This window comes from Globicephala melas, chromosome 17 (assembly GCF_963455315.2).
Source record: "Globicephala melas chromosome 17, mGloMel1.2, whole genome shotgun sequence".
NCBI lineage: Eukaryota > Metazoa > Chordata > Mammalia > Artiodactyla > Delphinidae > Globicephala > Globicephala melas.
Genome location: NC_083330.1, coordinates 30,678,640 through 30,699,953, shown reverse-complemented (window position 1 = coordinate 30,699,953; position 21,314 = coordinate 30,678,640). Strand labels below are relative to the sequence as shown.

Here is a 21,314-nt window from a genome sequence, read left to right as displayed (position 1 = left end):
ATATCCCCATAACCCCTCCATCTTGCATCTTCACTTTTATGCAGAATGATAAAAGTCTCCTTAACCTTTACATCCTAAGTTTTTAGTTTCTATCATAAATGAGAGAATCACATGTTAAAGTGAAAAATATGGTCATGATGATCATTATAACTTTTAGTAATGGCCCCAGCTATTTTCCATCTTTTTTTCCAGTTGACAGTGTCTCTTGATTGGTAAGATGTTCAGTGGAGTATCTTTTGGTCCTTCCACTGCTTCATTTTCATTTAAGAAGCCATTTAAGCAACAGTATAATTCTAAAGAAATTACATACTATATATGAAATTTCAAACACTGATTCATTCATGGTGGGGATGGGATGGTGATTTAGAGCTCCTTTAGATTTTTGAATGAACAGAAACACTAATTTTTGCCTCATTAACTTATCCTATGAATTTTCAATTTGACCAATTCTGAATGACTGCTCCCACATAAGTTTTTTGGTTAATAGGTAGTTATAATTCATATTTATAGCCACTTTTCAGACTAGACAATTTAGGTCCTAAATTCTGCTACTCTTTATAACCAGTGAATATATGGAATGTCAGTGAAAAATGTCCTCAAGCTTTTGCTAACTTTGCTGATGGTACCACAAAACAAGGTATGATCAGGTTTTAGTTGTTTATTTTGGTTAATAACAGAATTTTACAAGTATGTTTGGAAGTCTCATATTGAAAATGGAAAATAACTTGATAACAATGAAAATTTAACTATTAAAAATACATTCTTCCAGTTGCATTTTATTAAGAAACTCAGTTAATTATATCAGAATAGATTTAAATATTTTGTTAGTAAATATGTTCAATTTAACATGAAGCCAATAATTTTTAAAATGTATGTGCCAATATAATAAAAAATGCATAATTATTTAAAAGGAAGTGATTGTTATCATAAAAATATACTTATCACCCATTTCTTTGTTCTTCCATACTGAGTACTATAATTTGGATCATATAATCACTGGGTATATGAAGCTTGCATTTGGCTTTACCAAACATTAGCTGAAATGAAACTATGCCTGAAATAACTGGCTCAGTCACAAATAGGAATATGGACTGGCAAAGTGATCTTTCAGGTTAAGTAAGATTCCAAACCCTACTTCCCTTTTCTTCCTCTCCAAGAATTTCTATAATATCTAAAATACATCCCTTCATGCCCTAATAAATTTATTATTTTAATCATTTAATTTTTTTTTTCAGGAGGAAGGATGTCTGTGTTTCATTTCATTGTGTTCTCTCATTTCAATGTGTTGGGTCCTGTCAGTGAGGGAGATTTAGGGTTCTTGCCTTTGTGATTCACTTGAGTAAATGAGTAATAATATCTTAATTTTATATTAAGGTATTGATAAACTTATTACCCTCAACAGCTGGAGGAAAATTTACTTCTCTTGATTTCAGTACTGGACTGAGAGATTAAATAAGAATATATATTCTAAAAATGCTCTGCTTACATTTGCCATTAGGCATAAGAACTATTAATGTCTCCTCGTTGTTATTGCTGTTGAAAGCCATATTTCAGGATACCACCCTGATATATGGATATGGATAGCTAAGTCAATTAATACAGGTTTTCACTATATGGTTACATGAAATGTTTGTGACAAGGACACTTTCTTAATGAGTTTACTGGAACTTTGTGTGTCTGCTGCTCCTTATTTATATTAGAATCTAGTAAAGGCAATATCTATTAGCACAGAATTTAAGTGTTTGCCTTTTATTGCCTGATATATCTTCTTGATCTGCAGAGAAAATAACTATTCTGGTTTTTCCTCCATTTAGGTAATCACTAAGTGTAGGAAATTGGTTTTGTCCACAAGACAGCAAGGTATTTGAATATATTAGTAACAGAGAATGTAATTCAAGGTTAGATTTTGTTGCACCATTTGAGGTTCTGTAGTTGCTTGTTTTAGTGATAATGAGATGGGCTGAATCCTAGACAGTAAAAGGAGTCAAGATTTCCCTCAAAGAAAGCTGTTTGTCTCCTAATATATTTTCTATACTCTCAAATGCACGTCAATCCAGTGAGCAAAATAAAGCAAAGAAAACAAAATAAAAACTAATTTGCCAATTTTTTTACATTTCCCCTTTTTGTTTTGGGACTTGGGGAATTTTCAAGCAATATATGATTCTGTACCCTCTGTAGTTTCTCTTTCATCACAATTCTGACTACTTAAATCTCACCTGCATATTCAGTCTTGCTCATTCCAAGGACAAATCTTAACTTCAGTAGGAACAATTTCAAGAACTCAGAACAATTATTAAGCATAAAATAATAATATGGCTTATTGAGCAAGAATTATGCTGGTGGCTTTATATATTCTCAAGCCTCACATGGACCCTACACATACAATATCATTTCCCCAAAATGCACACATAAAGAAAGTTTTCCTTAATTATCCATTATGTGCATTTGAAAACATTGAAAAGACATCAAGGCACAAAATAGGGATATATTTCATACAACAGTGTATGAAGATGGATGTCTATGGTATAGTCTTTAAGAGATAAGGTGTACCTTCAAATTTTACTTTGTAGATTTAATTTAATTTTTTATCAAATAAGATACTATAATTTAGTAGAAAACAAAAACGTTATAAAGAAAGGTTTCTTCTATGTCACTTCTATTATACCCCAATTTCCCAAACTTCTTATTGTTCACTACTATAGAATGATGACATGCTAAGCCACCTATCTTGCTCTGTTTGTACAACAAACATGTTTTATTCTATAGAGTAGAATAAGGTTACTTATACCAAAGACTCCTATACTTCTTTGACGATTTCGAGCCAGTGTTTATTCCTGATCTTCACTTTTTGAACCTGATCTTAATTCATTGGTAACTTAAATGTCAGTGTTTACAAAGCACTATGAATTTCGGCCAGTGTTTTCCTACCCTTGATGCTGAGTGTACAGTACGGCTTGTATTTGGCTAGTTTTACATCACCATGTTGACCAAATTATCCTCATACAAAGAGCATTAACATCTTATTATTTAGGGCTGTTTGGTACAGACTTTTTCCTATTATACCAAAAATGATTGGACTCTCAGAATTCTGTGGTCTCAACAACATAAATGAAATAACAGAAAACAAAAGCAAACTCAAGAGAGGATATCCCCTTGGTGATTAAAAAATTATTTAAACAGATATTTGTTTTCATCTGTATTTTATACATTGGATTTTATATATATATATATATATATATATATACACACATATATAGGCACTGAAGATAAAATTACTACTTGAAAGCATTGTAGGTATAGTCACTTACTTTTTACCTTGACCTAGAGTAAAGCTGTCTACAGCAGGCTTTGCTTCAATAAGAAATGTTATTGAGGCCTTGCTGAATTCATACTATAATGTGACACCAATATAGTCATGTTTGATCTTCCACTGTTTTGTGGAAATTTGCATTACAAATTTTAATTGATAATTATTCCTGGTCAATTATTGATGATGTCAGAAAAGATTTCTTGATTAACCAATAACAATGGTATGAAGAATGGACAACTCAAAGTGACCCATAATCTTACTGACATTGATTTGTCAGCCGAGAAACAGACTTTGATCATAAAATGGTAGATTCCTTAGCCTTTCTGATATTTTACAATTAAAAATAGTTATGCACTTTTTATTCATTTGGAGAAACAGCCTTTCATGATGAATGACATAATATAAAAAAGAATTTAGAGAAAAATCACCATTTTTTTTTATGTAATTCTAACTTATTTGTTTGAAAGCCTAAGGCATAAATCAAATACATATTTTTTAGAGCATGCTATTTTTTCATTATGCACTTAAAATTCATATATTTTATAGTCTCTATTTGTATGTAAATCATAGGGCTTATTAACAGTTTTTTTCTTTGCTGTTCTCACAAACGTGATTGACAGTAGCTTAGCGCCCTTGAGTAACCTAGCAACAAGGTTTCTTACTCTATAGCAAGTAAGAAATGGATGCAAACAAAGTGCTATGGGAAAAAGAAAAGAGTTCAATTTCAGAATATTTGTGCATGTATACTATTAAAAATCACAATGAAATCTAATTTGGGTGAAATTGTTTGAAAATAGGTATTGAATTTCCTAGTAAGTAATATATTGCCAGTGAAATCTTGTCTCCTTCATTCAGGAAAAAAAAAAAAAAGGTCTATTTCAGACTGTACCACTGTTGACTAGGTTACTGAATATATGTCTTCCCTAGCAGCCTATTCATTATAGATTAGATGAGGAGAGTGTCTGGGCATGTTTTCACTATGTGGTAGATGAGTTTACTAGATGGAATTTCAACAGTAAACCTTCGTGACAGTGATGCATTTGCTAATCCCTTAAATAGTTTTAGAATAAATGTTTTGTCTTATTTTCAAGGGGTTGCGCTGCACTTTTGGGGGGTCAATTTCTTGGAAATACCACAAAAGATTCCACCTTGTGTTTTACATGTTAAAAAGCTGATATATTTAATATCTCTTTTGGTGAAATTTAACTTCTATAATTGCTGTTTATTTTCAATGAGAAAATAACTCTTTTCTGTTTTAATTGTAAGGTCATAATGGAAGTGTATCAGGTATTGGGAGAAAGCTACAACTTCACAGGATCATTATATGATGAATAGACTCAGGTGGGAGGGGAAACACATACTGGTGAATACCTTCCGTTAAATAGCACAGCTTTTATTTTGTGCCAAAGGCAGAATTACCTGGCCTTTCTCAATCTGACAGGAATCTTCAAGAAATCTTAGAGCCTTATGAAAGATTGAAGTAAGGGACAGCAGGATGGGATATGAGCTGGACATATGATTGTGCATTTAAAATGAATATATAGAATTGTAAAACTAGAAAGCATCCACTCTCTGGTAGAGATCCCCCCCAGAAAACCCAAGTTTTGGTTATTTTTAAAATCTAACCTTAAATGACTCGGATTTTGGCTGTAATCATGACTGGGTGTAAGCTCAACATCAATATCTTCCTCTCACTATCCTCCCAAATCTCTCATCCCTAGGGAAGACCAGAACTAAAATCATGATATCCTTAAGGAGAGGGACAAATATTCTCACCTAAATAGTCTGATTTTATCTGTATGTGAAAAGTTTGGTCACTTACATGATTTGGTTTGAAGTGAATCAACTGTAAATAAATGAAAGGATATCCTTTACATGAGAAAGAGTTCCCTGTCCTTGAAGATATCTAGCTACAATTGGATAGACCAGTTGCATAGAATTCATACCCCAAATGTCATTATAGAATAATTGGTCTACATGTGACGATGCTACTGGTAACAGCTATAGTCAGTGACTAATTATTCAGGAAAATGACATTTCAGATGTGGCATATGCACATTAACTTCCCCTTTCAGCATAGATGTCTCAGTGGGGTCATACTCTTGAAAAAATATCTTCATTTTGGGAAGTTGAGTTCCTAGAGGGCAGGGATGATCTTATTTGTGATTTTATCCAGTATCTACTATAGTATTCTATACAGTGTAAGCTTGAGAAAAATGATTAATCTTTTTCTTTACAATTAGAGTTTGTGTGTATGTTAGAAAGATCTGTAACAACCACTGAAATTATACTAAAATAACCTAAACTACATAATATGTGTTAAAAAGAGACAAAATTAAATAATATATGCCCTTAGGAGAGGAAATAAAGTTTAAAAATCAACTATAGACCGAACTTAATTACCATAAAATTCCTGTTAAATTGTGAAGTTGATCTAAAAAGAGCTGTACTTGTTATTGCAGGTTTGGTTACAGAAGTACGGCTACCTTCCACCGACTGACCCCAGAATGTCAGTGCTGCGCTCTGCAGAGACCATGCAGTCTGCCTTAGCTGCGATGCAGCAGTTCTACGGCATTAACATGACAGGAAAAGTGGACCGAAACACAATTGAGTAAGTAATGGCATCAGCACTCTTTTTTTCTCAGCTCTTGAGCCAAACTAAGTGGTCTGAAAAACCCTTAGTGAACTCCACCAACCACAAATGGAATGATATTTCTCATGAATGTTTCTTTGGAACTTAATCTATGTTAACTCCACTCCCCTGAAATTTCATAAAAAATTAAAACACAAAATTAAGTTTATTCACCTGGACTTAAGCAATGCATTTTCAAATTAGGAAAGAAAATACCAACAATGGGAGTTAAAGTAGATGTACAGCTGAAGCCACTACTAGAAGAGTGGTGATAAGTGATGTGCTGGAGCTGGATTGTATGGCTGGAGGGAGTTGTGTGTGCACATCTCTTTCCCTAAATGATATCACAGCAGTAGCTTGAAATTGGCCAAAGTCAAAATATTGAAACCGAGGAAAATAGGAAACTGCAAATCAGGCTCTGTTTTTGAGGGGGGGGGGGAATCAGAGAGCCAGTTAATAGCTTACTAGCTTTCTGCTAGTGACAATTCTCATACTAGTTAAATCAAGGGAAGAGTTTTCACTGAAAAGTCTGTGCTTTCAATCTTTTAGTAACAAAGGACTTATTTCTACTCTTTAATAATATTTGTTATTTTATTTATTGTTTTATCAATCATATGTTCATTTATTTATTCAACCAGTCACACTTTACTGGGCATTTTATCTGTGAAAGAGGCATATACAGATCCAAAAGACATAGTCTCTTCTTCAAAGGAACTTCAAGTTAACTGTGTAGCTAGACACAGTCATAAATTGTTTTACCACAAGTACACTATGAAACAGCATTATTGTTTCTAGACAACAAAGGAGGAAATGATTAATTCTTTTAGTGCAGGGAAGAATTATTTGTGTTCATTGAGTCTTTGATACTCAAAAGTAAATCTACTTCAGCATTTATAATGATCAACACACATTAAACCTACACAATAGGGAAGATAAGAATACATTTTTCTCTCCACTTTTTCAAGTAGAAAACTGAAAGTCAAAGGCTAGTTGAAGGCCAGATTAGTTTCAGAGTCCAGATTTTTTGACATTTACTTGGGGAAGTTTCCACTATACCATGCTGTGTACCTTTGAGAAATGACACATTTTTCTTAAATACCTGAAGTGCCTGGACTCAGGAGTATATAATTAATTCTTACATGTTAAACTAATTTAATATATAATTTTAAAATTCTATTTTGCCTTCTAATACTTAAAGTATGATGTTAGTCATACTATTTCTATTTCATCAAAACAGAAAAAAACATATAACAATGGCTTGAAGATTAAACAGTTTTCAAGCAGTTTGAAAAACTAAATTGGGATAGGGAGGGTGGGAGGGAGGGAGATGAAAGAGGGACGAGATACAGGGACATATGTATATGTATAACAGATTCACTTTGTTGTAAAGCAGAAACTAACACACCATTGTAAAGTAATTATACTCCAAAAAAGATGTTAAAAATAAATAAATAAATAAATACATTACCTCTCCTAACATTTTTCATAGATACTTAAATATTGAATTTGATTTGAGTCTGTGAAAACAGAATGAAGAATTAATATAATGCATTCTGTGAGAATGAGAAACCTGTTATTAATATTGGGAATACAATTTTGATATTTTGGATCTACTGCCCTGTAATCATCGCAATTCTCTCTTAATAGTATACTATCAAAAGTTCATTTTAAGTCATAAGATACCTCTTATCCAAAATAAATATAGTGTTAAATTAATAAGCAAAACCTCCAGCAAGCCCTGTGTTTCATTGCTGTGTACAATACAGAACTCCATTTATATTGTACTCTTTATCCCAACAACTTAAAAAGCGCTCTGGACAAGCTTTCTTGTTCCCTAACGCAGAGCTGATACCTTCTAATTCACTTTTTTGGAAATTATGACACAGTTTTTAAAAATACAATAAATGGTGACTTGGGAAACAAATTATTTTAAATATGCTTATTACTAGATACTAAAATTGAGAGAGTGGAGTCCTATAAAAGGTGTCATTTGTGTTTCCCCCCACTTTTGAAAGCCCCTGCTAATCATTGAAAAGACTCAGGATGGATAAGTTTGATTCCCTAAAATAGCTAGAAAAAGGTCTTTGTCAGGACATAATGGAAGAGGAATGTGTGCAGGATTTATTTGGACCCTTCCTGTGGAAAGGGGTCTGAACAGCAGTATGAAGTAAAAAATGCAGAGGTGCAGAAAAAGACACGGGTCTTTTCCTGGCATACAGTGGCTCAGATTACAGACCAAAAGAAAGGAATGTGTCAGTGTGCAGGTGTTAAAGTAACATTTCTGTGAGCTATAGCATTATAAAGAAAAGATCAACTAAATAAGCAGCCTTAAATTTAAAACCAACCAGTTTTTCTGCTTGCTTTTTGTTTTTTTTCTTTAAAAGAGTTTTGTTCTAACTCAGTTATTTTGAAATTAAAAATGCATCTTTCTCTTTAAAGAGAGTGTTACACTTGGTCGTTATTTCTATGTGAACCCATTAAAGCCTTGTTGAACCCTGGTCCTTTCCCTTCCTAGACTGTGATGCCTCCTCTGTCCTCTGTGTCATTCTCATTGTCACTCATACTAGAAACCCTGCTTCATACTAGAAGCAGCTTCATTTGCTTCCTGTCTGTTTTTTTCCACTGATGTATCCCCAGTCTTGGGGTATTGTTGCTCAGGGTATTCAGCTCAAATTATGTACCATTTTTGTAAGTGTAATCCCTATAATCATGCTACTTAAGCAATTTTCTGTGCTTCTGTAATATTAAATGAATGTGTGGTAACAATCCATGCTGAAATTGCATTCTATTATTTTACATAGTCAAATTATAATGTATGATTTTTTTCATCTAAGTCTTATTACATAAAATATGTAGTAAAATTAGAGACCTAGAATTATTCATCAGTATTAAAATAATGTCTTAGGATTCATTCATTCATTATGGCATTTAAATGCCATAAACATTTATCTAATTTTAGAGTCTTGTTGAAATCAATTGTTTTTAAATAAAGTAATTATATTCTTTTTTGGCAGACAGACATTTGGCGGATTCAATCTATAATTCTTGGGTAATGAAAAGTAATGATGTCAATTATAATAATCCCTATATTACATTGAAGAAATTAACCATTTTCATGCAACAAATCTGGTTAGTACCTTAAGTGGCATATTATATAGCTTTTGAATTAACATTTGTATTGGAGAGATAGTAGTGGTAAATACTTATACCATCCCCACCCAAAATGAGCTAATTATCATATGTTGCAATGGTTCTTTTAAATTATTGGTTACTTAGCTAATTTTAGTAAGCAACCTCACTTAAATTCCTTAATAAGTGAATTAATCTATGTTATGCATAAAAATGCAGAGTTTTGCAAGGACGGAAAAGGATAGCAAGGCAATAATAAGAATGAGTCTAATATGTTTTTATAATATTAATAGTAAGTATTTTAAAATTTTAGTTTATCTTTTTATGTGTGCACAATGTTATGCCCTGGAGCATACTTGATGGGATTTGTAAGGTGATCTTTCTGTTTTTATCTCTCTCTCTTTCTTTCTCTCTCTCCATATATATATATATGTGTATGTGTGTGTGTATACACATACAAACATATATACATTTATACATGTATACTGGATGATCTTAGTAATTCTGTTTAATTTATTTAAATCATGCCCAGAAATTTGTCTTAATTAAAAATTATTTTAAGACTGAATAAGTAGCTTTATTCAAAGAATTATTATGAAACTGTAGTGATATTTGAACTCCTGATTTTGGAATTCAAGTATTTATTTAGATATATCAAGAACTACAAGCTTTTTGGTTTACTTATCCAGATGTTCCATGATTTTTTTTCTTTTGTCTAAATTATCAAGTTAAGACTCTTCATTTTCAATTTGGATATAAAAGATAGATCCATCAGTAATTAAAGATTTTTCTTTGTTATTTTTTAACATAACAATGGTACTCAAAGCTATAACATTATAGCATGGGTCAGTCCACATCTTGGTAGCTGCAGAAGGTTGGTTAACAGCTAAATGAGCAGGGTCCTTAGAGCCCCATTCCAAAAGGTAAAAGGTGAGAGGTGAAAGCTTAAGAAAGAGGTGACGCTGTAACAGAGCTTTTGTTCACATTGCAGATCATGGAGGCTTAATACACTTATTCTCTGTGCTTGGGTTTTTAAGTACTTTAACTTTGCAGTTTCAGCTTTGGAAATAACGTGTGGGTCCATGCAGGCTGCTAATGAGTTGATAGAAAAAAGAAACTCTGGACCAGAGTGAGCTATCAGCCTATCTACATTTTGAGCCCTAAGTTAATTTTCTTTTGAAAAATCTTCTTCATTATTATTGAACTTGAATACAAGCAAAGCCTAAGGATTTTTAACATAATAAATATAAGCATATTTTAAAATTTCTAGAAAGATTTCTTGGGACAACTATAATCATAGGTATTACTCTTACCTTTCATTAGAACTTGGAAAAGTTTGGAGGATAGAAACCTGTTTAATATATTATGTTGATGAATATTTTCTAAGATTACTTATGCCTAAGGCACAAAATATATATTTTTGAGTATTTTTTCCCTTGGTAAAGGTAGATATATGTACACAGGGCCACTGTGTGGCACAGCCCCAACCCCAAAGCCAAAGAGTGGCATTCCCATCTTATTCTATTGAGGAGCTGCCTTCCTGCAGCCCCACTATAGGGGCATCAGGGGCATGGACTACAACTTGAAGGAGCTTCTTGGAGTCATGCAGTGGGCAGCCCTATATATTAGTTGGACATGAATGCCCAACTAATTAATTTCTTTTTTAACTGAAGATAATGGATACTGTTTCCTATATAGTGGCTTTTAACATTACTGTAAACTTGCTTAGAAGATTATGATTACTTTATTTACATAAAACAGAAGATAATGTGTCTGTTGGCATATTTGTTATCAAAATACTAAGAATATCCCTGTCTTGAATAACAAAGTGCTTTATGTCAACATACAAGTCAAAGTGAACTGAAAAATGTAGAAACATAGATATCTGTATGCTGCTGCTGCTGCTTCTACTACTACTAGTATAACTACTTCCTGATATTTTAAAAATAATATTAAAATTATAAGTTAATAATAATAGCAGTTACTATCTGCCAGGACCTGTTCTAAGTATTTCACCTGATTTAACTAATTGAATCCTCACATTAACTCAATAATAGTACAATCATTTCATTTTATAGAAGAGGAAACTAAGGAATAGAAAGAAACAGTAGACTGAATAATAGCACAGGGCTTGTGAGTCAGTGAAGCTGGATGGGAACCCTGGCAGTCTGGCTCTTGGATCCCTGCTTCCAACTTTTATAATGTAACTCCTCACAAGATAACTGATTTTTAGATATTTTTCATTTTTAAATTGAGTTAATTTAAACAAAGACATTAATGATCCACCAAACTAGTTTAAAAATGCTCCGTATTCTAAACAGTTAAACCAATACTGAATATCAGTATTATATTTATGAAAATTGGGGTGGTGCCGTGACTTACAACTTGAAATTACAAAATGTCTCTCTTGTAGCTCACTGCCCCCCACCCCCACCCCCACCCCCCGAGCCCAGTGCTCATTCCCCATGTCTTTGTTTGCTTTAGAATGTCAACTTAAAATTCTTAGCAAGGCTTCCCTGGTGGCGCAGTGGTTGGGAGTCCGACTGCCGATGTGGGGGACACGGGTTCGTGCCCCGTCTGGGAGGATCCCACATGCCGCGGAGCGGCTGGGCCTGTGAGCCATGGCCACTGAACCTGCGCATCCGGAGCCTCTTCTCTGCAATGGGAGAGGCCACAACAGTGAGAGGCCCGCGTGCCACAAAAAAAAAAAAAAAAAAAAAAAAAATTCTTAGCAAATGAGTCAGTAAAGAAGCACAGGTATATGAGTGTGTGTTGACACACTGAAAAAATAAGTGTTTTAGCTATGATACTTTCACAAAAAAGTACGACTTGAAAATCACACACACACACACACACACACACACATACACTTCAACACCTTTCCTTTTCATATGATGTAGTTATTACCTTGGGTGAGACAATCAATTTTACTTTTGCATGCAAAAGTAAAATTGCACTCTTTACTTCTGCACTCTTGTGTATAGGTAAATATGGGATTTATCAAATTGATATATGAATGGAACTAACATTTTGGTGCATGATAACTAGAAATGAACTGCCAGATTCTAACTGAATAAGAAAATTAACATGCCAATTTTACATTTAATATTAGACAGCATTTAATTCATTGATGAGTTCTAGTAAACACTGACCATTCTTGATATCACTGAGAACTTTAAAAATTGTAAGAGAAAGAAACAAGTGCTTATAAAATTAAAGAACAAATGTTTGGAATCACATAAAAATCCCAAGGACAGATTTAGCTCAGATACTGTGTGACATATTTAGTGTCAAGATGTGCTCTGATCATGTTTTTGGGATTTTACATATTTTGATAATTAATACCTGCTAATATCTCTGTGCCAGAATATTTGGGTACATATATTGGTGAAATTAACATAGAGCTATCTTGACCAACCCTCATTAAGTGTTCTTTGAATTAAATTACTAGTTTATATTACCTCATGCCTGTTCTTATGTTTATTTCTTACACTTAAGTCATCTACATTATGATTTAATTTTATATAAAGTTTCACACAACATCTCTCTGCATAGTAAGCATTTGTTCAAGGCACAGAGCTGTAAGAGTTACAGAGTCCTCAAGAAACATATAGGATAGTGAGGGAGATCGGTATGTGCAAAAAAAAATGCATGAAGACAGTTCATTTGCTTCATGTTCTTCACTGGAAGCTTCCCTGGGCACCGGTCCCATACAGGCCTCTCTGGTTTGACTCGCAGGTTAGTAGAAGACAGAGACAGAGATGTACACATTGTAATATACACTATAATACATGCTGTGTTGAGATGGTAAACTGTACCTGTGGGAGTTGAATAATGAGGAGGATTAGGATTGTCATTGTAAATAAGGAGGCAAAAGTATTCCAGAGTTCACTGTATACAAAGGCAGAAAGAGCTTTGTTTCTGTAGAACTTGTGTGGATCTTGGGAAGCAGGGAGATGGGGGGCATCCTTGCTAAGTATGCCTGAATAAGATTCTGTCTATAAAAGAATTTCATACTTAGAATGTCTAGTAAATACATCAGTGTTTTGAAAAGATTTATCTTTAGGAGTGAGAAGGCACTGTTGAGAGTAAGAGATACAGAGAAGTTTTAAAGGCAGAAGATACTACATCATGATTGATTGGATGTGAAGAGAGATCAGTGGAAGATGTTACCTGGATACCTGGCTTAGGCATTAGAAAGACTTTGGGCTGAGATAAGTTATCAGAAGAATTGGTGCAAGTTTGGAGCTGAAAAATCATAATTTTAAATTACATGTAAAATTAGAAATGATGACAAGATAGCTAGATGGAGATGTGAGAAGACTTAACTAATTATATTGTTTTTCTGTTTTTTGTTTTTTGTTTTTATCATGAATGTCTTACCTTAGACTGGAACTCAGCAAGAACCCCTTACCTTATCTTTTATACACACTTTTTTTTCATATATCTCAGCGTATTATAAAAGCCTAAAAATATTGTAAGATAAATGGATCAGGATAGAATGAGTAAATATATAAACAAATAGTTGGAACATAAGAAAGAATTATATGAAATGGGCAAAAGCTGAAGAAATACATAAGGAATTTAGCAGAAATATGTTTCAGCATAGGAATCTAATACTCATCCCTAAAAGCCCTGTCCTTTGGAAGATGCAATGTTTCATTGAGAAAACTTTTACTAGGTCCAACATATGCACAACTTAAAATGGAAATTTACATTAGTAAATTTAAATGTTTTCAATGGCTGTCTTCATCTTTTAACTTTATGTATTGTTAAAGTAATTTTAGAGAATATATCCTCATTGAAAACATATTTCATCTGATAATGTATCAGTATAAATACAAATTGTCAAATTTTATCCCACAATCCATTTCAAAATTATTTCTTTTCCTAGAGTGTTTACTTCAATATTTTCTTTAGCTAAATGTAAGTGTAATCACATCAACATTAAGTAAATTTATTCATATTTAATAATTATTTATTCTTACAGCACTTTCAGGGAGATGTCAGAATAAGTACTTGGTTAAGAAATATAATTTTTGTTGAGAGTATGATTAATGAAATAGCCATTGATAAAAGCCACTTAAATTATCATTAATTAATTAATATTAACCATTAATGCTTAATATTTGTTAGTTGAATATGTATCTAGATCTTACAGAATATAATAAAAATATGTTTTCATTAAAAAATGTCCCTATCCACCTATTTATTAAGCCTCTTTTAAATTTTAGAGGTTGTACAGGTACAGGGAGTATGTAGATCCCCTGCCCTTGAGTGTTTTACACTCTAGTGAAATATATCTCAAACTTAGTGATTTAGAGCAGGAGTCCCCAACCCCACAGGCCACGGACTGTTAGGAACAGAGCCGCACAGCAGGAGGTGAGTGGTGGCTATCGAGCGAAGCTTCATCTGCCACTCCCCATTTCTCCTTATCATTTGCATTACCAACTGAACCATACCCCCCGCCATGGAAAAATTGTCTTCCGTGAAACTGGTCCCTGGTGCCATAAAAGGTTGGGGATTGCTAATTCAGAGTGGCCTGGGAGTTTTAGTTAAAAGTAAAAAATCTCAATTCTTGGCTCCAGAGACTTCAGTTCCATAGGTCTGTATAACTTTCTAGGCATTAGCATTTACAAGACATCTCATTTGGTTTGGAGACTTCAATAAAGGGAAAGAGTGATTTCCTGAAGTAACTCTACAATGCATCATAAACTAGGATGGAGTTTGTTAAGTCTGTTAACTGCAATGTCTACATTTTTGCTGGTAGGAGAATAAAAAAGGAGAAACATATAATGCTTATCAGAAAAGTGTTTTCTTTCTTAAAAAGTAAAAGTCATGCTTTCATTGTTGCATGATGTTATTCTTATGTTTATAAAAGCTAGTTAGCTGATTTATCCATGTAATATGTAAACTATTTCAGTCATTTTCATGAAATGGACATCTTTAGACAGTCATCTCTGCAGTCAATTATTTTCCATTTAAAAAGTATAGAAATTATTTGATGAAATATAACAAAAATTAATTATTTTGCTCATTTCCACTTTCTGAAGCCTGTAATGCTATGAAGATTCTGCTTCAGTTCTGTAATTGTTAAATTAAATGGGCTAATGGATGATAAAGCCATTTTGAGTCACTAAAGAAAAACTAATAAAAATCATGTCAATCTTTCTCCTTAGACAAGAAGCAAGACTACATAGAAAACATGACAATGGTCAAATGAGACTCTCTAGAAAAAAATTTAGACAACTATATCTATATAAGTATTAAAAATCAATAAATCAAAACCAGCATTTTATTTTCCCAATGTTAATATTTAAATTTTACTGGTGTCATACTAAACATTACATTCAGAAATAAATTTCTTAAGCAGTGAATTCAGTTACTATTAAAGGTTCAAAGAGAATGGCTGTTATTTGAAAATTGGGATAATGCTTAAAGTGTAAAGAAGAAAAAAGTGGAGAAAGGCAAATGTTATTCTAAACAACAATTTCCTTCTATTTAAGCTAGAAGAGAGTAGCATATATCTTCTTGATTCCTGGAGTTTAGGTCATGTAATAGATTTTAAAAATTGTTGAATGTTAAAGCTGAAAGAGACCTTAGTGAAAATTTATTTTAAAAAGTCTCATTTTCTGAATGAGACTTTCCCAAGGTCATATATCTGTTAACAGCAGATTCTAGTTAGAAGCATCAGAATACCTTAGTTTACAGTTAGCCCAAAATGAATTAGAAAGAAAAGTTATCTAAAGGATATGAGTTATAAACTAGTGATTCTTGATCATTCCAGAAAAAAAAAAATGCTTTCTACAATACTTAGATTCAAATTGCAAGAAAACTGACAAAATTCTCCTTTATGTTTTCCCGTTTTTATTACCACTGCCATAACTTCTCAATGGATTTCTCTTTGAAATTAATGATTAGCGTTGTTGGTAAATAACTGGAAAATATTGCTTTTTGCAGCTGGATGAAGAAGCCTCGATGTGGTGTACCTGACCAGACAAGAGGTAGCTCCAAATTTAATATTCGTCGAAAGCGGTATGCGTTAACAGGACAGAAGTGGCAGCACAAGCACATCACTTACAGGTAAAAGAGCTAATGATGAATTACTGTTTCTTTTCAATCTTTCACAACTATGTATTTCGACATTTTGTTTGAGATCTTATGCACACTGACTACATGGTAACATATAGTGATGTAATGTTAACATAAAAAAAATTGCAATTGAGAAGAGAATAAATTGTCCATTTGGGGACCCTGTAGACAGACATTCCTTGAAATACTTTTGTAAGCTAGATCTTCCAGCTTCTTGAATAAATGTTAACATTCTGAAAGACTTTCAGATGAGTATTCTAACACACAACATTCTTTATCAAGTATTTATAATCTAAAAAATTATAAAATAATAAAGTATATAAATAATTGCAATTTAAACAATATATCTTTGAATTATTAACTAACTTTTGGTATCAGAGCAACCATTTAACTTTTTATCTTTTTACAACAATGCAAATGGATCATCCTTTCTTGTCTTCAATGAAGCATGCTTAAGGGATGAGAGTATCTTCCAATCTGGAGTAGCAATTGCTGCTAGTTCATACTCATTCATTAACTGATTGAACGACGTTTTATTGAGTACCAGTTTGGACAAAGAACAGTGCTAGTTACTGGGGATATTACAATAAATAAAACATAGGGATTCCATCCATCCTCATGAAATTTACAGTCACGTGGAGAAGTTTAACAATCATATAAATGTGATGATGCCTGTTTTGAAAGAGAAGGAACAGGATGCAAGACAAATGTAAACCATGTTTATTCAACCCAACTTAGAAAACCAGGGCTGGCCTCCCTTCTGTCTTGAGAGTAATATGGAGTATTAAAGGAAATTCTTTATATGATCACCTTAACAGATACAAAAATGCGTTCAAGAAAATTTAACCTCCATTTATGATAACTAGGAATCAAAGCAAAGAAAGATACTTAATCAGAAAAATGGCATCTACAAAAACAAAAATTACAGCTTCATTATGTATTTCACATATAATATGACAACTGTAACATGAGATGTTCGGAAAAAAATCGTTAAGTGAAACAACAAAAAATACCTGCTATCTCTATCTCCATCCAATAACATTGTGCAACTACTTATAGTTGTAAGGTAATAAAAGAGAATAAAAGATATAAGGATCTGTAAAGAAATAAAACTATCTTTAGTCACAGTTGTATCACTTTCTAACAGAACACCCAGAATAAACTCTAGATATTTTTTTTAGAAATAATAAAAGAATATATCCAGCTTTAAAAATAATTAGTAGATTTTATTTTTAGAGCAATTTTAGGTTTACAGAAAAGTTGAGCAGATAGTATGGGTAGTTCTCACTGCCCCACCTCCTCCCAGTATACACACTCACATAGTCTCTCCCATTATTAAGATCTTAATTAGTATTAGATATTTGTTACAATTGTTGAGCCAGTATTGCTCTATTACTGACTAAAATCGATAGTTTACACCACAGTTCACTCTTTGTGTTGTAGTTTTATGGATTTTGACAAATGCATAATATCATATAGTATTACAGTGTCATACAGAATTAGTTTCACTGTTCTGAAAATCCTTTGTTGCACCTATTCATCCCGCTTCTCCTTAGGACACTACTGATGGTTTTAATGTCTCTATAGTTTTGCCTTTTCTAGAATGCCATATGGTTTGAAACACAGTTTGTAGCCATTTCAGACTGCTTTCCTTCACTTAATAATATGCATTTATTTCCTCCTTGTCTTTTTGTGACTTGATAGCTCATTTCTTTTTATTACTGAGTAATATTCCATTGTATGGATGTGTCACAATTTGCTTACCTGTTCACCTATTGAAGACTTCTTGGTTGCTTCCAGTTCTTGGCAATTATGAGTAAAGTTAGTATAAATGCGTGTGGGCTGGTTTTTGTGTGGACATTAATTTTCAACTTATTTGGCTAAATACCTGGGAGTATAATTTTGCTGATCATAAGGTAAGCCTATGGTTAGCTTTTTAAGAAACTACCAAACTATCTTCAAAGTGGCTAAACCATTTTGCATTACCACCAACAATGAATGGAAGTTACTGTTCCTCTACAATTTTGTCAGGATTTGGTGTTGTCAGTGTTCTGGATGTAACCATTCTAATACGTGGTTTCTCAAATTTTTAACTTGCAATTCCCTAATGCCATGTGAAGCTGAGCATATTTTTGTATGCTTATTTGCCATCTGTACATCTTCTTTTGTGAGATGACTGTTTAGATCTTTGCACCAACTTTTAATTGAGTTGCTATTTTAAAGGTTCTTTGTATATTTTGGATTACAAGTCTTTTATCAGATATGTTTTCAAATATGTTGTCTCAGTCTGTGGCTTGACATTCCATTCTCTTTTTAGTGTATTTTGCAGAGCAGAAGTCTTAATTTTAGTAAGGTAGAACTTATCAATTATTTTCATTTCTATATTGTGCTTTTGTTGTTATATCAAAAAAACATTGCCAAACAGAAGGTCACTTAGAATTTCTCCTATGTTATCTTCTAAAATTTTAATAGTTTGGCATTTACATTTAGGTCAATGATCCATTTTGAGTTTGTTTTTGGGAAAGGTGTAAAATCTATATTCATTTTTTTACATGTGGATGTTCAGTTGTTCCAGCACCACTGGTTGGAAAGACCATTCTATCTCCACTACCTTTGATCTTTTGTCAAAGATCAGTTGCCTATGTGTGTGGGTAAATTTTGGTGCTCTTTATTCTGCTTCATTGATCTATGTGTCTATTCATAAACCAATATCACACTTTCTTGATTACTGTGGTTTAGAGTAAGTCTTGATATCAGATAGTGTCAGTTTTCTGATTTTATTCTTCTTCTTCAGTATTATGTTGTGTTTTCAGAGTCTCTTGCCTTCCCACATAAACTTTAGAATCGGTTTGCCATTACAGGCATTCCTCAGAGATATTCTGTGTTCAGTTCTAGATCAACAAAATAAAGAGAATATAGCAATCAAGCTCATATAGCAATCAAGTGATGTCTTGAAATTTTTGGTTTCCCAGTGCATATAAAAGTTGTTTACACTATACTACAGTTTATTAAGTGTTCAGTAGCATTATGGCCAAAAGCACAGTGAGCATGCCTTAGTTAAAAGTACTTTATTGATAAAACATGCTAACCTTCAGCTGTTGATGGCTACTGACTGCTCAGGGTGGTGGTTGGTGAAAGTCAAGGTGGCTGAGGCAAGTTCTTAAAAGAAGACAACAATGAAGTTTGCCACATTGATTTACTCTTCCTTGTATGAATAATTTCTCTCTAACATGCAGCGCTGTTTGTAGCATTTACCCACAGTAGCACTTTCAAAATTGGAGTCAAGTCTCTCAAACCCTGCCACTGTTTTAACAACCAAGTTTATGTCATATTCTGAATGCTGTTTTTTTTGTTATGTCAATAATCTTCATAGCATCTTCACCAAGAGTAGATTCCATTTCAAGAAACCACTTTGCTCATCAGTAAGAACCAACTTCTCATCATTTAAAGTTTTATCACGGGATTGCAGCAATTTAATCACATCTTTAGGCTCATGTTTCATTTTAATTCTCTTGTTATTTCCACCACATCTGCAGTTACTTCCTCCACTGAAGTCTTGAACCACTGAAAGTCATCCATGAGGACTGGAATCAATTTCTTCCAAACTCCTGTGAATATTGATATTTTATCTCTTTCCATGAATCACAAATGTTCTTAATGGCATAAAGAATGGTGAATCCTTTCCAAAACATTTTCAGTTTACTTTACCCAAATCCTTCAGAGGAATCACTATCTATGGCAGCTATAGCCCTACAAAATGTATTTCTTAAATAATAAGACTTGAAAGTTGAAATCACTCCTTGTTCCAAGGTCTGCAGAATGGATGTTGTGTTAGTAGGCATGAAAACAACATGAATCTTGTATATCTCCATCACAGGTCTTGGGTGACCAGGTGAATTGTTAATAAGCAGTAATATTTTGAAAGAAATCTTTTTTCTGAGCACTAGGTCTCAACAGTGGGCTTACAGTATTCAGTAAACCATGTTGTAAACAGATGTATTGTCATCCAGGCTTTGCTGTTTTACCCATAGAGCACAGGCAGAGTAGTTTTAGCATAATTTTAAGGGTCCGAGGATTTTTGAAATAGCAAATGAACATTGGTTTCAACTTAAAGTCACCAGCTGCATTATCCACTAGCAAGAGAATCAGCTTATCCTTTCAAGCTCTGAAGTCAGGTATTAAGTTCTCTTCTCTAGCTATGAATGTCCTAGATAGCATCTTCTTCTAATATAATAAAGCTGTTTCATCTACATTGAAAATTTAATGTTTAACGTAGCAATCTTTATTAATTATCTTGGCTAGATCTGGATAACTTGCTGAAGCTTCTGTATCAGCACTTGTTGCTTCACTTTGTGCTTTTATGTTATGGATATAGTTTCTTTCCTTCTTTCCTAAAACCTCATATACCAACCTCTGTTAGCTTCAAACTTTTCTTCGGCTAGATCTGGATAACTTGCTGCAGCTTCTGTATCAGCACTTGTTGCTTCACTTCGTGCTTTTATGTTATGGATATAGCTTCTTTCCTTAAACCTCATATACCAACCTCTGTTAGCTTCAAACTTTTCTTCTTCAGCTTCCTCACCTGTCTCAGCCTTCACAGAATTAAAGAGAGTTAGGGCCTTTCTCTGAATTAGGCTTTGGTTTAAAGGAATATTGTGGCTGGTTTGATCTATGTAGACCATTAAAACTTCCTCCATATAAGCAATAAAGCTGTTTTGCTTTCTTATTATTTGTGTGTTCACTGGAGTAGCACTTTTAATTTCCCTCAAGAACTTTTCATTTACTTTCATAGCTTAGCTAACCATTTGGGGCAGAGGTCTAGCTTTTGTCCTATCTCAGCTTTTGACATGCCTTCTAAACCTAATCATTTATTACTTTTACTTAAAGTGAGAGATGTGTGATTTTCCCCTCACTTGAATACTTAGAGACAGTTGTTAGGTAATTAATTGGTCTAATTTCAATATTGTTGGGCCTCAGGAAATAGGGAGGCCCAGTGAGAGAGAGAGCAATAGTGGAATGTCAGGTCAATGGAACAGTCAGAACACAGACAACATTTCTTAACTTCACTGTTTTATGTGGGAGTGGTTCATGTTACCCCAAAACAATTACAGTAGTAACATCAAAGATCACTGTCACAGATCACCATAACAA

The 21,314-nt window shown here is 33.2% G+C and overlaps 1 protein-coding gene across 1 annotated transcript in view; it reads left to right on the top strand.

The window, feature by feature from the left end:
* The window catches only part of MMP16 (matrix metallopeptidase 16), a 358,245-nt gene that overhangs the window by 155,689 nt on the left and 181,242 nt on the right, over positions 1–21,314 (top strand). Inside the window, exons 2-3 of the mRNA XM_030839261.2 lie at positions 5,773–5,921; positions 16,032–16,154. Coding sequence (XP_030695121.1) covers positions 5,773–5,921; positions 16,032–16,154 — 272 coding nt within the window. The remainder of the gene's footprint in view (positions 1–5,772; positions 5,922–16,031; positions 16,155–21,314) is intronic.